Source organism: Leptinotarsa decemlineata, unplaced genomic scaffold (genome assembly GCF_025532065.1).
Source record: "Leptinotarsa decemlineata unplaced genomic scaffold, Ldec_3_MD MMD2_tig00002974_RagTag_RagTag, whole genome shotgun sequence".
In the NCBI taxonomy this organism is placed as follows: Eukaryota; Metazoa; Arthropoda; class Insecta; order Coleoptera; family Chrysomelidae; genus Leptinotarsa; species Leptinotarsa decemlineata.
Genome location: NW_027412578.1, coordinates 10,043,976 through 10,063,591, shown reverse-complemented (window position 1 = coordinate 10,063,591; position 19,616 = coordinate 10,043,976). Strand labels below are relative to the sequence as shown.

The 19,616-nt window shown below is 35.6% G+C and overlaps 2 protein-coding genes across 5 annotated transcripts in view; one reads left to right on the top strand and one right to left on the bottom strand.

Moving 5' to 3' along the window:
* The window catches only part of LOC111515145 (pyrokinin-1 receptor), a 36,195-nt gene extending 18,899 nt beyond the window's left edge, over positions 1–17,296 (bottom strand). Inside the window, exons 1-2 of one of the 4 annotated variants that reach the window (XM_074177446.1) lie at positions 17,203–17,296; positions 17,044–17,069 (exon numbers count right to left, since the gene is read on the bottom strand). The gene's annotated coding sequence lies outside the window, so the exon portion shown is untranslated. Of the gene's footprint in view, positions 1–4,690; positions 4,859–13,121; positions 13,233–17,043; positions 17,070–17,202 lie in introns of those variants that run through there. The other 3 variants (XM_074177448.1, XM_074177449.1, XM_074177447.1) reach the window with 3 other exon arrangements.
* Positions 9,238–19,616, top strand: LOC111515147 (odorant receptor Or1). Its single transcript, XM_074177452.1, has 7 exons — positions 9,238–9,729; positions 10,723–11,080; positions 13,106–13,478; positions 14,955–15,054; positions 18,604–18,708; positions 19,131–19,286; positions 19,377–19,616. Exons 1-7 carry the CDS (start codon positions 9,721–9,723, stop codon positions 19,434–19,436), a joined length of 1,161 nt encoding a protein of 386 aa, XP_074033553.1. The 5' UTR covers positions 9,238–9,720; the 3' UTR covers positions 19,437–19,616.

The window sequence follows — 19,616 nt, the reverse complement described above, 5'->3', positions numbered from 1 at the left end:
GATTGTTCCATTGGTATTGTTCAAAAATAACAAAGTTTGAGTTTCATAGTGGACATTTGACTAAGAAAATGTTTACGTCGGGACATATAAGTAAAGATTGGTTCCTGAAATATTCTCAGCTGAATGCAATTCTCAATTTTTTCATTACCTGGATAATAAGAGATTTCAACAAGAATATGTTTGAAAGTACAATCATGAAAGACACAAAGTTCAAATATATGAATGACTCAACTCGGGCTCAAATAGGAGTTTATTGTTGAAATCTATCGTGTCTTGACAAGAGACCGCAGAGCCAGCAGCCGGATCACCCGACTCACTTGACGCGCATACATGCATCACCAGTACGCCGTGTATTCTTTTCGATTCCAATGAAATTCAGAATGAAGTTTCCATTCAAATTGAAATGTCTTACTATACGAATAAGTTTTTATTATGATTTCTGGAAAACATATGAATTTTATGAAGGCTATTTTCCAGGTTTGCTGGCCGTGGTCTGCAGATTTTTATGCCTGACGTTTCGTCTACTGCTGTGGCAGACATTTTCAAAGGCGACGTGTTAACGGTTGTAATACCCGAGCTGGTGCTCTGGTTCTTGTTCCTGTTGTATCCAACACAATAACTACTATTTCCGTACTGGTCGCTCTATTTATATCATTTATATATCTATTAATTGTCTCTTCTTTTCTATTGAAATTATTCCAATAGAGATTTATAGCCCTATTGCCTCTATATATATTCTTGAGTAGTAATTTTGGATACTGTTGAGTATTACTGTGTCTTCGAATGAGATAATGTACATGATACTAAAACAAATTCAATTCAGACAACCTCAAATACAAACCAAGAAAACCAAGATTCAAACAAAAAATTCCGTAGCCTTCCATACTTCAAGATTTGATTTCAAAATTGATTAATTTTCTAAAGAAAACAAATCTCAGAATTTCTCATAATAATGTTGAAACAACAAATCAATTCTTTTCAAAACTAAAAACACCTGTTAATATTGATTAAAATTATAATATAGTTTATAAAATACCTTACAAAGATTGTGATACAGTGTATATGGGACAGACCTCAAGACTCCTAAAAGGTGGAATTACCTCTCATAAAAGTGACTGCAGAAGAAATGTTTTATCATGTGCATTATCAGAACATGTAAATTCATTAGACTACCAAATAAACTATACTAATGCTAGTATTTTAGAAATTGAACAACATTCCTACAAACGTTCTCTTCTAGAAATGATACATTTAAATAAAGAATTGAAATTCATGAATAAAAAAACTGACTTAAATAATCTCAGTCAAATTTATACTTATTTATTTAAATTAGATAATGATAGTCGAAGAAGAAATAGTAATGCTGATTCATCCAGTATGTAACTGACTGATTGTAAAACAAATCATTATTTTTATGTTATCAACAAATAATTGTCATTTATTGATTATGTCAAAATAAACTTTTGAATTATTTTTCTTTCGATTTGCTGCTAATTTTTTATATTAATCTCATGTTGAGTAAGTTATATCTGTAACGTTTTATACATATATTTTCACAATCACCTTTTCAGTTGTCCTGAAGAAGGAAATAAACATTGCCGGAAGCTTGACAAACTAGCAGAGTTTTCATCCTTGACCTTGACTGCAACCTGCACTCATCAGTTTGAGTAGTGCCTAGATGATGGCAGTACGACCAGCTGTCGAAAGCGCTCGCAGATAATTAATAGAAGATATAAAGCTTCAAATCCTATATATCAAATCCTATATATATATATATATATATATATATATATATATATACCGGGTGTCCCACATTTTATGTGACAGGCAATATCTGGTTTGTTGAAGGAGATACACAAAAATATTTCATACAAAAGTTTTAGGAGTTCATGAGAGCTATATTTTGATATTATTTTTAAATATACAGGGTGTTTGGTGTAGGTGCTACAGACCAAAATTCCATTTTTTAAAATAGAACGCCCTGTATATCATTACATATTCAGATGCTACGTTAAATTCTGATATCATTTCATGTTTGGTTTTTGAAATTCGGTTACGGCGTTGTTGAGTTATTGGCTTAAAATGTAAAGTCTTGAGAACGACTATTATTTTTAAAAATATCTCATACAATTATTCTCTCTGCATCAGATCACATGAAAATTAGTCAAAATTTTGGGTGTTCGAAGTAATGATTTCAATTTTGAGTTGTGGAATTCAGTCAGGAATCATTTTGAATATGAAACAATTGCGAAATTGAAAGAGGTGTATTCGAAAACAAATCTTTAATTAATAACAATGTAAATAATATAACTTGATAAATAATTTCATAAGAATGGTAGATACCTAGAAATAAGTCATAAAAATTGTTCAAAGTGATGCCCATTAGATATTATACAGGCTTCGAAACGTCGAATCACTTCTCTCGTACAAGTCGCTCTTATAATATCAGGCGTAATATCACTGCACGCTAGTCGAATTTTCATTTTCAGATCATCCACATTCAAAGGGGGAGTAGTGAAAACAATATCTTTTAAATAACCCCATAGGAAAAAATCAAGCGGTGATAAATCTGGGGAACGAGCCGGCCACCGAATTGGACCCTTATTACCAATCCATCTATTTGGGTACGTTCTATCCAGATATTCAGTAACAACCTGTGAATTGTGAGGAGGAGCACCATCTTGTTGCCACCAAATTCCTTGTCGTTCTGCTATGGGAATATCTTCCATCAACTGGATCAAATCATTTTCTAGAAAATGTAAATATCGCAATCCATTGAGATTTACATTGAAAAAGTAAGGTCCTATGATGCGGCCATTGAACAATCCACACCATACATTAATACCCCAAGTAGTTTGAAAATTACTTTCGCGGACCCAGTGGGGATTTTCTTGAGACCAATAGTGACTGTTATGTCGATTCACAACTCCATTATTGTGGAATCGCGATTCATCGCTCCACAAAATTTGACTGAATATGTTAGGACTTTCATGTAATATTACCTGAATACAAGCAATGAATTCAAGTCGTCGTTCAAAGTCCGTGGGTTTCAAACCTTGTACCTACTGAATTTTGAATGGGTGATATTTATTTTCTTTCAGAATTCTCTGTACATTAGATTTACTCACACCGACTTCTTCTGCAAGAGTACGGATAGAAACATGTGGATGAATAATAATATAAGCCAACACATTGATCCCTAAATCTTCAGTTCTAACAGATCTCGTATGATGACGATGCTTTATAGTAGAAGGAAATGACCCAGTTCGCAATTTTTCTACAACTCTCGAAAAAGTCATTCGTGACGGAATGGGTCTGTCTGGAAAACGTTCTTGGTATAGACGTTGTGCTTGACGGCAGTTTTTCTGACATTCCCCAAAAATTAATAACATATCAATGCAATCACTTGGACTAAACACGAAAGGCATACTGGAGTTTTCGCACAAAGAACACAGTTACTGTTTTGCAAAGAATCACTGAATCGAACTGACAAGTAGATACAATCCAACAACATTTGTTACTATGGCATCAACAAGCATAAGCTACTTGATGAAATTGTGCAATATAAAGCAATTCACCCTCAAGTTAGTCACATTTTCAAGAATTTCAATATTATATTCAACTGATATCGATATCGTATGGTAGAGGTGAGAATAAAGGTTTGTATCCAGTAGTAGTCTAGTTCAATTTAATAAGAGATATAGACTGGATTCGTGTACGAGTAAATAAGTTTTTTTGAAACTTTATATTTAAGGAAAAGTGCAATAACTCAACAACGCCGGAACCGAATTTCAAAAACCAAACATGAAATGATATCAGAATTTAACGTAGCATCTGAATATGTAATGATATACAGGGCGTTCTATTTTAAAAAATGGAATTTTGGTCTGTAGCACCTACACCAAACACCCTGTATATTTAAAAATAATACCAAAATATAGCTCTCATGAACTCCTAAAACTTTTGTATGAAACATTTTTGTGTATCTCCTTCAACAAACCAGATATTGCCTGTCACATAAAATGTGGGACACCCGGTATATATATCCGTATATAAATAGAGCGCCCAGTACGGAAATAGTAGTTAGTGTGTTGAATACAATAGGAACAGGAACCAGAGCACTAGCTCGTGAATTGCGACCTTTTTTGTCACAACGCCTTTGAACATGTCTACCGCAGCTGTAGACGAAACGTCAGGCATGAAAATCTGCAGGCCACGACCAGAAAATCTGGAAAATAGCCTTCATACAGTTATATCCGGCCGTGCAAGTTTAGATTCTTCCATATATGAATTGTTGATACTGAAGGTGAAGTTTTTTAATGGTCTTTTTACAACTGTATGAAGTTCTCCGTTACAAATTATATTCGTTCAATAAGAAGAGCTTATCACTGGAAAGCCAAATTTAAAAAAAGCACACTGTTCGAAGGAAATTTCATGATAATTGAAAACAGTAATAACGTGTTTTATCATAGATACTATCGATAGTTCGGAGATTTTAGGAAACACAATTTGGAAACTTTGATTACGACTAAATAAAACCTTTACCCTCAAATTTGCTGGAACTCTTCAGAAAATATTCTGTACTATAAAACAAAAGTCTATCAAAAAATTCAATTGACCACAACTCCATCACCAAATTGGCCTCTGTAGCGGCTAATAGTCTCGTACTCACTGCAAATTACAAACTCACCTTGAAAAACCGCTCCTTTCAAAACTCAAAACGCACGAGACTTCCGTATCACATTACTCGCCATCCGAAATAACCGAATCAAGAGGACTTTCGGCATGGACTGACGGAGCGTTAATATCCGGTGAAAAAACGCGCAAGCTCCTCTTTTATTCATCAAAGTTGAAAAAGCGTGCACGCGTTTTGATCTTATTTCGCACGAATTTCTTGAGAGGATGTAATCCGAAAACATGAGTTGTAATAAGAATTCACAGAGCACCTCTTCAGTCTATCAACGTTCCGTATTAGAATCGTAAAAAACTCGGTAGAATTTTTATGAAAGGCTTCTCCAATTATACGTTTTAAATAGTCTCTTGGAATAATACTCAAAGCAAACTTAGCGGTGTGCCAATAAAGGAATGTGATATCATGTCAATTTATATCAAAATTTAATTTTGGAAGATGTTAGAGTTCGAAGGGGAGCAGAAATACACAGTGATCATTTCCTATTGACAATAAAAATCAAAGGAGAAGCAACAGAAAAGAAACAAGAAACGGTGACTGAGAAAGGTGAACACATCACGATCAGATCATATAAAATGAGAGACACAACTGTAGCTACTAGATACAAAGATATTACCAACGAAAAACTTGAAAACAAATACAACGACATTAAGAAAGCAGAACTACAAGAAGCGTGGAACATTTTTAGAAATGTTATCATAGAAACAGCTATCAGTACATGTGGCACCTACAAAACAAATAATAATAGAAAACAGACATTATGGTGGAACGATGACATAAAGGAGGCTATAAAAGAAAAAAAACACAATGGAAGAAATACTTGAACAATAATACAACAGAACAGTATGAAATATATAAAAACCGAAGAAAACAAATAAAAACATTAGTTAATAAAGCAAAATAAATGTCATATATTGTATTCGGTAATAAACTAGAAGAAGACAGTAAAAGTAACCAAAAACTATTCTACAAAGCACTAAAATCCATGAGATCAGATAAACCCGTAAAAGACATACAAATCAAGATGGAAAGAATATTTCCAGACACTACTAGGAAAAGGAAATGAAGAAGGATCAATAGAAACAACAGAAAGGAACCAGTTAAACGAAAGCAAACCATTGATAGAAATGCAGGAATTAGATGAAGTAATTAAAACATTGAAGAATGGGAAAGCACCAGGAGAGGACAAAATAACATCAGAAATGATGAAAAACTTAGGAGAAACTGGAAGAAAGAGCCTACTAGAAATAATCAATAAGGCATGGAAAAAAGAAACTATATTAGAGGAATGGAGAACAGCTCTAATAACACCGATACATAAAAAAGGAGACTACGAAAATTGCAATAATTATAGAGGGATTACGCAACTGAATACCATAACAAAAATAATAGAAAGAATAATTAACAGCAAACTCAGGAATAAAATAGAGTCACAACTCTTAGAACCACAAAGTGGGTTCAGGCCCGGAAGAAGCACAAAAGACCACATCTTCACAATAAAAGAAATAATAGAAAAGAAAAGATCAGAAAACCAAAATAAATATTTGGCATTCATAGACCTAGAAAAAGCTTTCGACATGGTACCAAGAACAGAATTATGGGAGAGTCTGAAAAATAGAAATATCGATGAAAAAACCATAAATATGATTGAAAACATATATAGAAATAATAGAAATTATGTTATCAAGAACAACATGAAATCAGAAGGTTTCAAAACAAAAGAGGGTTTGAGACAAGGTGGATCATTGAGCCCAACGCTTTTTAACATTTTCATGGACGACATCATCAAGGAATGTGATAGAAATAGCAAAAAAATGTGCATTGGATACAAAAATATGCAAAGAGTAGAGATAGCTGAGGGAGCATTTGCCGATGACATAATACTGATAGCTGAAAATGAAGAACGATTACAACATAATATAAAAATATGGAATGAAACACAAAAATGAGAATAAACAAAGATAAAACCAAGGTGATGACCACAGGAGGAGAAGAAATAAATATAATGATAGATGATAAAAAAATAGAACAAGTAAAATATTTCAAATATCTAGGCGTAACAATAGACGAAAAAGGAAGACAAAAAGCAGAAATTAACAACAGAATCGAGAAAATCATAAAATTGTACTATACAATGAATAAGAACTTCATCAATAAAAGAGAAATTTCAAGACAGACAAAACTACAAATATTCAAAACAATATATAGGCCAGTATTAACATATGGATGTGAATCTTGGATATTAACAAAAAAAATCAAAAGTAGAATACAAGCAACAGAAATGAAATACCTGAGGAGAATTATAGGAGTGACAAGGAGAGATAAGATAAGAAATACACGAATAAGAGAAGAACTAGATATAGAAGACATTATTTCATTTATAGAACAAAAACAATTAGGATGGTGGGGACACATACAGAAAATGCCAAACAATAGACCTGTGAAACAAATCTATGAAGCGAAAACACAAAACAAAAGAAGAAGAGAAAGACCTGAAAAAACCTGGAACGACATGATAGGAAAGATTCTACAAGGAAGAAATAAACAATGTAACGAAGTAAAGACACTGACTAGAGATAGAAACGAATGAAAAAAGTTCATAAAGAAACAATAAAATGATAACCCAACACCCTGAGGGTAAAAAGCCCGCTCACACTGGGCTTGTCAGCAGCGCGGCTGGCAAAGGATATGCCACCGTCGTAATGAGCACCAATGATTATGATGAGAAAATTGTCGCCTTTTTCGATCCAGGGGCGTATTGTAGCCGTTAGGTTATCTTGCTATTCTGTATCTGTAGAGTTGGAAGGGTGAGTGTACGCTCACAGCACTCAGGTCACATGTCACCCATTGTACATGTTTCCGAGGAGTTGTCCTCCTAGATCATCGTCCATCCTGTCCTTTCCAGGAAGATGGACAGAACACTTGGATACATCTCCTTTATATCAGCAGGTGTAGGCCAAGACTCGCCGAACACACACTCTCTTATTGACGATAACTCTGGACTCTCGCATAGGACATGCCTGACAGTCTCATCTTCCTGTTCACACATCCTGTATAGAGGTGTGTCTACGAGCCCTATATTATGGAGGTGTTTCTTAAGTTGACAGTGGCCAGTCAGAAATCCTACTGTTATGCGTAGACTTTTCCTGGTCATTCACCAGATATTTCTTCGGCGCCAGCTTCCCAGCGTTGCCCAGGGTGATCCTGGCAAGATTGCATCTTTTGATTCCATCTCATCTCTTTAGGGATTGGGCATGGGTGTAACATTTGGCTGGTTTCGCAATTGTCGAAGTCATCAGGCCGTAGATGCCACTGGATCCTAAAATTCTTAGTCCAGCCGCTTTCTTGGCTAAAGAGTCAGCAATGCGATTACCTTTACTCCTGTCGTGCCCTTTAACCCACCTCAGGATAATGTTATTATCTACCGAGGGTTTGACTAAATCTTGGTGGAACTCTAGTACTAGCCCCGATGTAACACGTTGTCTGTTCAAGGCTGATAGGGCTTGTCTGCTGTCAGTGCAGATTGTTACGTTTTCGCCAGAAATTCCTTTCCTGGTTATTTCTTTTGTGGCGATTGAGATACCAGCCAGTTCTGTTTGAACCACGCTGGTATGTTTTCCCATTCCCCACTTAATCCTTAGGCTAAGTGATCTGGAGTACACTCCACCGTCGTGATGAGCACCAATTATTATGATGAGAAAATTATCTTATCGCCTTATTCGATCCAGGGACATATTGTAGCGTTTAGTTTATCTTGCTATTATTTTCTATAGTTATTGGAATGAATTCAGATGAAGCCACAGCTTATACCAGGACACCATTCAAACACCTATGTGATATGGTTAATTGCCAGCTCGCAATTTATGCGGATTTTTAAATCTTTTTCATTTTTCCGATGACTGAGGTGTATTTCATTCGATTGGTCGAACCAAGCACGTTTATTTTCAAGGATAAGGCTTTAAATAATAATACTAAAGTTTTTTCACAACACCAAACTGTTGTTTTAACACTTCGACACGTGTTTCGATCACCAAGTGATCATCTTCAAGAAGAAGATCAGTTTGATCTCCCCCTTGATCTTCGTAACACATGTCGAGGTGTTAAAATAACGGTTTGGTTTTGTGAAAAAACTCCAGTAATATTCATTACTATACCAAAGGTTCCAAACAGTGCATCACAAGTAGATGAGGCTTCAGTTGGATATTTGTTTTCTGCGAAGGCAGATGTACCAAAGTGATTGTGAAGGACCACAATTTTTTTGATTTCAATTCTTCTTCCTGTTGAAGTTGATAATTGCTCTTTCTGAATTGAGTGGAAATAATATTGTGGCTATCTTGTAAATTAGCACTGGAAATTTCAGTTTTTCGCTTAATCATACCGCGAGGTATGATTAAGCGGTTTTTGATAGGTAAACCGTTCCCTACCCTCTTCAGACGTAAGTCTTTAAGAAAGCCCCAGAAATTGGATAATCCTCTAGATAGCTCGTTTGTGTTAAGTTTGATTTCATTTGAATTAATTTTAAGGGTTGTAGGATAATAATAGACGAAGAGGTAGTTTAATCTGGAGAAAGTGAAACTAATCACCTCACTATCGCATAGGCTTGTAAGTTCATCTCGGCTGAAAGTACAGATCTTTCTGATCGTTTCCTTTTCTTCAATGATGAAGAAACATCCTACTCTAGAAACTTAAACTACGTGTTCTTTAAAACGAATTCTCACATATCTTTCGGTCTGTCCAACATACTTTATGTCGCTGTTCTTGTAATTTCCTAAATCTCATACTTCTCAATTTTTTTCATTCATCAAACCCTGAAACCAGAAGAAACATAAAAAGTGATAGTTCTAACAAAATATTTGGATTTTAATCTTTCCATACACGTAATAAGTTTTCTTTCCAAAAACCACCCAGAGTAGAACATCGTCACTCTGAATTACAAAATAATATGTGTTTTCAATTACAGGTCTGTCAACTTTGAGAAATAAAATTTCATTAGAATATCAAACAGAGAGAGAAAGATCTGCCAATCCGCCATGAAACACGTATGTATATTTTCATACACGTACTGATGAACGTTTCAATACGAAAGTGTCTTGTCTACTTTTTCGAACCTACAGTCGTAGGAGGCTGTGAAATCACTGGTGAAGAAGTAAGCCAATATTTTCATTGTATTGTGAACTTTTTAAAAAATAAGGTGAATGTTCAAATTTCGCGGGCTACGTATATTCGATTAGCGTTTTTTTACGTTGGTACACTCGTCTCGAACATATGTTCATAGTTTCAATTGTTCAGCATATTTAGTTTTTCGGTGAGACGCATTGCCGACTCTTTAGCCAATGAAGCGGCTGGACTAAGAATTTTAGGACCCAGTGGCACCCACGTCCTGATGACAGCGACAATTGCGGAGCTAGTCAAACGTCACATCCATGCTCAATCCCTAAAGACATGGGATGAAATCAAAGGATGCAGTCTTGCCAGGATCATCCTGGGCAACCCTGGGAAGCTGGCGCAGAAGAAATATCTGGCGATGACCAGGAAAAACCTTCGCTTACAGTAGGATTTCTGACTGGCCACTGTCAACTAAGGAAACACCTCCATGTTAGTGCTAGTGGACACACCTCTATGCTATATACAATCGCCTTCAGGTGACGCGAACCAATGAATTGCACAACGAAACATTGTCAACCACCTTCAAACAGGCTGACTTATGTAGTTTTCAAATTTCAAATTGGAGTCCAATATAAAAACTAAACTTTTGGCTTCACTTACGTTTTGAAGTCCTTCATTTTTCATTACAATATTTATACTATCAGAAATCTCATTTCGATTGTTTCTGTTGCCAAAAAGAATAACATATGGTTATGACATTTTTTGAACAGACAGCGTGATTGATATTGATGATTTTAGATTGTTTTGTCAAAAAATATCTAAATTTCCTTATATTGAGATAAAAGGCAGGGTCGGGTGAACAACTTCTTAACTTTTGTAAAAAATAATAAAAAATAAGTGAAAATCTAAATTATTTTCTTTTTCAGACCTTCGATTTGAGCAGCACTTTCCAACTCGACAAATTTCACTTGACACTAGGAGGATTCTACCCTCTGGAGAAAGTTAAGTACAAATACCTATACTATTCTGCCAGAGTTTTCATTCATTTAATCTCCTGGAGCCATCTACTTGGCATGCTAACTTTTTCTCTGGTTCAAGTATCCAACTTGGCTCAGCTTGCGGACACACTCACTTGGAACATGACCCAAATTCCTTATTTGTGTAAATTGGTGAACTTTCATATCCAGATGAACACCGTTTTAAAGCTGGAAGCATGGTTGCGGAGACCGTCTTTCACATGGATCACTGCTGAAGAAGAAACAGCTATCAAGAGCACGATGAGAGGTATGTAGTAAACGGACTTAGGGGGCTAATTTGTATGTATAGGGTCTTCAATTAGGCGCTTCCTGTCACAAAACAAAGTGTGTGTGAGATATTGAAAATTTTTATTTTTCTGAAAGACCTAATGGTGCCATTATGTGTGAAATATAATATCGCATCCGAAACGTCAAATTTTCCATGACTCTGTTTATGGCTGTTTCGCAAACACCTGCGACTTAAGAAAACCCCACAAGGTGTCGTCAACATATCTGAACCAGACTCGAGGTTTCTTGTGGGCTTCTTCAGTGGCCAGAGTTTCAAACCCCTCCATATATATGTTGGCTATGACTGGTGAAGGTGACGATCGCATTGGCAGTCTCTCATTTTGTGTAAAGAATTCGTCCTTCAGGTGGAAATAACAGTTTTGTACACAGCATCCTAGTAATTCCATAAATACTTCTATAGGTAGATTCGTTCTCTCTTTCAGGTTCCCGTCTTCGGATAGCTTTCACTGTATGATTCTGTATTCTTAGACGTTTTGGTGAAGAGGACCGACACTAAGTGGGAAATATCTGTATACCCACTCATTCGGGACAGTACCTGTACCACGAATCCAACCACCATCAATCGACTAAAAGAGGAATCATCAAGACTCTATTAGACCGTACTTTTGGGCTCTGTAATACGAAGGAAGGTCTCGAGAAGGAATTAGACATCATCAAAATTGATCTTCAACGGAATGGCTACTCCAAAGCGATGGTAAAAAATACTTTGGCTAAAAGACAGCAGGAGCCTCGAAAGGAAGAGAAGTCGTCACAACCACTGCTTGCACTTCCCTACATCAGAGGATTCTCGGAGAGGATAAGAAGAATCGGTTCCAAATACAACATCAGAACCTGCTTCAGATCCGGTAACACTATCCGTAGCAACCTCACGAAAACCAGGCCACCAAACGCGGACTGCGATTCTAAGAATTGCATTTATCGGATACCCTGTGAGTGCGGAAAATCATATATTGGTGAAACTAAGAGACCATTGAATGTTCGCATTGCCGAGCACAAGAAACACACACAGCGAGGGTAAACCAGCAAATCAGGAATAGCAGACCATGTTTGGACCCATCAACACAACATCGAGTGGTCCCAATCTAAGATCTTGCACAGAGAGGAACATTGGCTAAGGAGAAAATTCAAGGAAGCCAGCGTAGAAATACGCAACATATGGAAACCCATCATCAAGCGAAAAATGGCCAACTCCCGCCAAACGGTCATCTCCCACGGAACCAGTGAAGCGGAAAATGGAAAGCGGGGATAAGTGAAAGTACTCGAACGACCTATAAATAGTCATCTCTCGGAGGAATCAGTCCAGACATCACCCGAAAACGATTGTAGACACTAACAATCGAAACGTCGTGAACTAACGTGACTTGGAATCTCTCAACTTTTTATTTTCATTTTCTTTTTTCATTTCTTTATTTTTTTATTCAAAGAAACTGTTTGAATCTGTTTAAAATCTGTTTTTCCGTAAATCAGCTGTCGCCCCCATACGAACGACAACTGTCAGAAGTTGAGAAACTTGTGCGAGCTAAGGACTAACGAGGTCTTACCTTTTATTATACGTACGTATTTTATTATACGTATAAATATACGTACCATTGTATGATCATGAAGATACTTTATCATATCGTAAGCATTAATTGGAAAACAAAAATGGTCCATATATGGATCCTTGAGGAACACTTTGTTCTATTGTTATTGATTGTCTTTGCACATATTGAACATTGACTTATTGCTGTGTATTTTGTAGATATGACTTTAGCAAATTCCTCGCATTCCAAGTCAAATTCGTGATCTACATAATCGAACGCTGTTGAAAAATTAATGAATAAATCACATATGTGAAATTTGCAGCCAAGAAAAAGTTATTTAAGTCACAGGTACAAACTGGGAGAAAAAGCCCCCTTTCAAGTTAATCTTTTCTTTTTTAAGTACAGCCCTTATACATACCCAATAAAAACTGAAATTTGATTTGTTATACCGGGTGTTACAGGTGCCAGAATACTCACTACTATCTACAGGTCTTTATGCGTCACCATCGTAAGCTTATTCGCAATCTTCCCGCTGATTGACAAAAACTCTGGAGAGGGAAAGAAGTTGCCGCTGCCAATGTGGTTCCCTTTCGATGTTCAAAACCATTATCATGCGGTATGGTCTTATGAGGTTTTCGGCATTTGCATTTCAGCATGGGCGAATACAAATCTTGATTCGTTGAGTGTCATGCTTATCACCTTGACCGTCTGCCAGTTTCGAATGTTGACGAAGAGGCTGAGAAATGTAGGGAAAGGAACTGAAGACGTGGTGAGGGACGAGGTGGTTCAAAAGGAGCTGAAGGAATGTATCATTCTTTACAACGATATTACAAGGTAAATTGAAAAAATTGTCAAACAAATCGCTATCAACAATAGTTATGAGACTATTATTGACTTCATTCTCTCTAAACAAGTGAAGAAATGAGTTTGGAACAAGGTCTATCCAACCTCAAGAGACGAGGTTAGTCGTCTTAGGAAACAAGTCTATTTTAGTGAACCCAAAAATGATTATTGAACATTTTTCGACAAAAAATATATGATGTAGCTTACAGAACAAACAATTTGAGTAAATTTATTGAAAACAATGAAGACAAAAACATCTATTTTTGTTCCAAATTTCACGTTGTTCAAACGTGGTGAACTGTATAAGAACATAAGCTCTCATGGCCGGACTTCAGAATCTCTATCACACAAACACGAACACTTACTCAATCACTTGCTAACTCTTTCGCTCGCCCTTTTGCTCACTCACCCACTCGCTCTTTTGTTCGTCCGATCGCTCGCCTGCTCATTCCCCACTCACTAACTCATTCAGTAACTCACTCAATGATTCACTAACTCATTCACTCCCTCATTCAATAACTCACTCATTCAGACACCTACTCATTCACTCACCCTTTTTCTTATTCACTCACTATTCACCCACTCATTCCCCCACTTTCTTGCTTACTCACTCACTCTTTCAGTAACTCACACCTTTTCCTCCTCGTTCACTCAATATTTTACTTATTCACTCACTGATTTCACTCTTTCAGTCACTAACGCACTCATTCACTCGGTCTCTTACTTACTCACTCACTGATTCAGTAACTGACTCAGTCACCCACGCATTCACTCACTTTATTACTTATTCACTCACTATTCACTCACTCATTCCCTCATTAACAAAGTCACTTTCCGCTGTCTGTCCCTATGTATGCCTAGATCTTTAAAACTACGCAACGGATTTAAATGCGGGTTTTTTAATAGATAGAGTGATTCAAGAGGAAGGTTTATATGTATATAACATACATAATATAATAGAGAAACACTGGTAATTTTAGAGGTTTCTAATGAGATTTAAATATTCACATTTTTCTGTGCTTACATTGCAAACGCTGGCAGAACCTTAGGAGATAGATCAAAATAATGTAGTACAGTATTGTACACTTTAAAGAGGTCTACAAAAAAGTACACGATGGTATATGTATATCTCTTAGGGATAACTCACAATAACCATTTTTTATCCTTTACTTCTTTACGAAGCGATTGTAAGCAATACAGTGTTAATTCTAATCCAATGAGGTACCTTAAATATATATTACATTCAATATAGATGAATATTTTCAAAGATATCACAGATTTGAAATGCAGGGACATAGTGGTTGCGGCGGTACCGGTCGGGGGCTGTCGGCGCGTTTAGTATAAATGTCACAATAAAGTATTATTGAACACGACATATTATTTGTTACATTCTGCAGTGATTTCATTTCACTGTTGATTCATAATGAGCGTTCAAAAAATCATACAACTTGTTTTTTCATTTTCCAGATTGGTGGAACTTATGGAAACAACATTTTCGAATGGAATTTTTGTACAGTTCATTTGCGGTGTTTTCGTTATTTGCATGACTGGATTTCGAATGATGGTCGTAAGTTAATTAAGATACCTACATATAAATTTAAGATGATATCAATAACTTATTATTCAAATGGAAACTTTTCACGCTCACCCAACTCAAATTTTTTGAAGGAACTGATTTCAAATGAGACTATGTCGAATATTTTTCAACAACTTTTCAAAATGTTTCTTTACAGTGAGAACTATTGCGATTAAATTCTTATAGTATCCCATTATCGCCTGTTGTGTTTACCTTTTCTTTTCCAATTCCAAAGGACAGTACTCATTCAACTTGCGACTAGAAGTCATGTTTGATCATTGAGTTTTTTAGTTGAATTGTTCTAGTGAGAAATGTATTTAAAATGTGTTACGGTTTCAAAATCACTACCTCAATTTTTATTTAACCCTCAGTAAATTTTATAATGGAGAAAGGGAACGTCTATAAAATTACACATACCTAGCTTATATTGTACTTCAGATATAACAAAAACATTTCATTTCGTATTACGATTCATTATAACCTTGTATATGCCAGGAATATGAAACGAGTATTCCTATCATTGTTGGAATCGGCATATTCACAAAGTTTATTTATAAGATATCGTTTTTTTTACAAATAATTCATCTGTCTTTTATGACAGTTCATATCATTCGACATTTCAAGACTTTATAAAAACGTCTCTTCCTTCTTTTTTGGTTTTTGGACCAAACACAAGAAAAGTATCGCGATTTTGCGGATTTAAAAGAATGTTCCAAAGTATTCCTGAATCGAAAATTGATTTATCTCAAGGAAGATAATCAATTATCTACTGTCGTAGGATTTATGTTGGATTTACTCGATACTTTCTTATTGAAGTTTACCTTGTCGAAGAACTCGGACTTCTCAAAGACCACACTCCATCCCAGGTATGAACAAATATTTTGTGTTTTATTGATCAACATGCTTACAAGAAATTATGTTCAGACATGTGTGAATTTTTAGGCCTTCTTTTTACATTTGCCTGTTCGTTGCTAACTGATAACGCCTTTAAAATCTACCCAACTTTGAGAATAGCGGTTGGCGAATCTCCACTTCTTGAACATCTAGAGTACTCACTCAGTGACGGCTCGTGCATTGGAGAACAGGGGAGGCTAAAGTCATAAAGACTATATACACATAGAAAAGCCCGCTGGAGGCGCGAAAATGTTTATGTTGTTTTACGCTTATCTTAATACTAAAGTTAGGGCATGGGCATGACAATGCTTAAAAAGTGCATGAGTAGCATGAGGAGCTATAAACTTTATTTTAGTTTGTAAACCATTTAAATGGCCGGCCATGACCGCAGCCCCATCATAGGTTTGTGCAATTAACTTTTGCCCAAAATTATAGGTGTCACACATACGAATGTGCGAATAGTAAATAATATATGCCCCATAACATTAAAAGTTCCTTGTAATTGCCGCGATTAATCGAATCTTCGGTTTCATCGTGTCCGCGAAAAGCTAATTCTTGGGAACTCAAATAAATCGTAATATCTTTTTAAATTCGACCGATTTTCCCTAACCTGATAATTAAAAGAAATTATGGCCTCTTTTTGAGCTGTATCTAAAGCTGTTGCTATATTTTGTTTTCTAAACAATTTTAATTAACAAAACGAAAATATATGCTCCTTAGATTCAAAATATCTTTCTGTAAAGAGGTAAATTTTTTAAATCGGAGTATCCTATTTTAGACCACGTTTGGTATTCGGTTTGTACGGAAAATAAAACACAGGGCCAATAAAAAAGTTTTTCTCGTTTAATGGAACCGGTTAACCAATCGCATTTATCGTACCAACTAATATTAAATCCTCGATTTTGTCGATTATCTGATGCTTTGATTGAAATCAAATTTGGTTGAGGCCTTCCCAGAGTTTTAATTATGTGAAATTTATTATCATAAAATGAAGACTGAAAATTATTTGTCAGCAACCAATCGACTATATCGTCAGATTTTTTAATTTCGTCCAACTCATCCATAATAAATGAAAAAAAAACTTACCAAAAAAGTGAAAACCTGAAAACACCTTGAAATTGAAAGAAAACACTTTAAAAACACATTGAAAATATTACCAAAAAGCACTGCTATAATACAATACTGCCTGTTTTATACACAAATAAATACACGGTAAATCTTTCAAGAAACACTAGAAAGATTTACCGAAATATTTTTCAGTCCCGGTCCGTCACGGCATCCCTTCCGAATAATTAAATAAAAAACAAACGCAGTCGTACACTATGGAGACCAACTGGAGGCTAGCCTCCTCTAACGCTATAATTTCTGCCACTGAAATTACAAATCGGGACGTATGTCACTGATTGGATCGGTCTCGTGGAGCCTATGTTTTTTAAAGCGGTCGGAGGCTTGGCTCCCTTGCAACGTATGGCATTTAATATTTTGGGTTGATGGTTTATTCGTTATTCGTTCATGGGCGGTACGTTTGAGTTTTGTTGATGAAGGATACAGTGTGGTAAGTACTACGTAGTGAGTGATAGTGTTTTTTCGGGCATATTATGTATTTATATTAAAAATTAATGATAAAGTAATGATACCCAAACATTTTTAGAAAAAAATAATCATAATTATTTGTCAATATCTTTTGATTCATTGCGATGAATAGCCTCAAATTGTATAGGGAGGCTGAGCCCCCCTTGCCTCCTCTGACGAGCCGCCGCTGGACTCACTGTTGGTAGCGACATAAGAGCTGATGATTGTAAGCCTCATGTCTCAAAGAAGGTAATATTGTTCCTTTTTATTGTTCATTTGGGTCTGAACGGGACGCATTGGCATCACAGGAGTAACATTACCAAAACTGTCAGCGCTACTGCGTAACCCACTTCACCTAGTTATAAAGTACTTTTACTTAGTTTCGATTATATTAGTTTAGTGTGTTGTATTGAAATTTCAAAACCTTTTCTTAGCTACCTTTGAACAATTGTAAACCGATGGTATGCATACTAGAGGGTAGATAATTCATCAGTTGAATTAGACAACGAGGATATCATTGTGACAAAATCCTTCATTTTAATATTATTTATTTTTCCTTGTGAACAAATCAAATTTTTTAGATTGGTTACGGAAGTTAGAACTGACAATTTTCGTTACAATTTTTCTTTGTTAAAAAAAGTAACTGTCTTTATATTTGACCGACGCTCTCCCACAACTTTCATCAATAAAAAATTCGCAAATTAATTTACTCCTTTCTTCTTTCTTTATATCCACTCCCGTCTCCACTGTTGAAAAGCTGGTAGGGCATTTGAGGAGGTAATAAATGTAGTGATAGCGATACTTGTCGTTGAACTGAACTTCGTTAAAATCAATTCGAAATTTTGAAGTCGAAATTAAGGTAGCCCCTGAGTTGACATGGAGTATGGTCAATTTTCATACAGTGCATTAAAAAATGTGAACATCAGTTTCTTTTGACATCATGCAAAGAAATACCAAAGCAAATCGATGTATTTAAACAGAGAATATAAAAAAGTTATGAAATTATTTATGTGAATATAAAATTCCTTAAATTATTCCAACATTTTATATTTTTTTGAGTCGACTATGTTTCAGGTAAACTTGAAGAGCATACAATTTTTTCATCTGCTGGCATTTTTCTTCGGTCAAATATGTCAAATATTGATGTACTGTTGGTATGGACAAACTTTGATGGAAAGTGTAAGTGGAAATGTCGTTGCTGTTTAGAGTTGGGTCAATTTCTAACCTAGAACTGACAATTGATGTGGTTTTATCAATATTCAAAATGAGATCATCTAAAAGAACAATTCGTTCAGGCCAGTCTCTACTCCCTACACTGTAGATTAATGGACTGACAACTATCAGAAAACTAATCCTCTGGCTACTCCCACGAAGGGCGTTGGATTATATCCGACAGGTGTCAGTGCAGCATTCTTCCCTGAACTTATTCCTGCATATGCTGTTGGCGATACAACTGCCGCCATAGATTTTCAAAATAGGAAAGATTTAGATCGAACTGACTTTTTCTGCTTTTAAGTCTCATTCGAATAATTTTCATTGTCTCTGTCGATCAATAATCTAACCGAAGTCAGATTTGAATCCTCAGATTTGATAATTTTCAGAGTGACTCTATCAGCGAAGCCTGCTACTTCTCAGATTGGTTCAAATGTAGTAATCAAACTCAAAAATATTTTCTCATAATCATGGAAAGATCCAAACGACCGGTAATTATGATGGCCGGAAAGTTTTTCTTTCTCCACTTGGATACTTTAATGGCAGTAAGTAGCTTTTAAAATTATATGCATACATGTCGTCATTTGAATAGGCTTCATTTCCAATTGTTTGATTTGAACCTTTTGTCATTCCAGATTTTGAAGTCTTCTTATTCATACTTCGCAGTACTTCAACAAATCTACAGTGACAAATAAGAAATCTCAACTGTATTTTGTTCTAATAGCTTCACTATATAGACAGAATTTCATTTGGTATAAACTCATGATATTGAACTCAACGTGTTTGCAAAAGTGAAATTCTGTTTCATCCAACACCTATACATGCATTAATTTTTGCACAGACACATAGTGAATAGTAAATAGCATCAAGTTCAA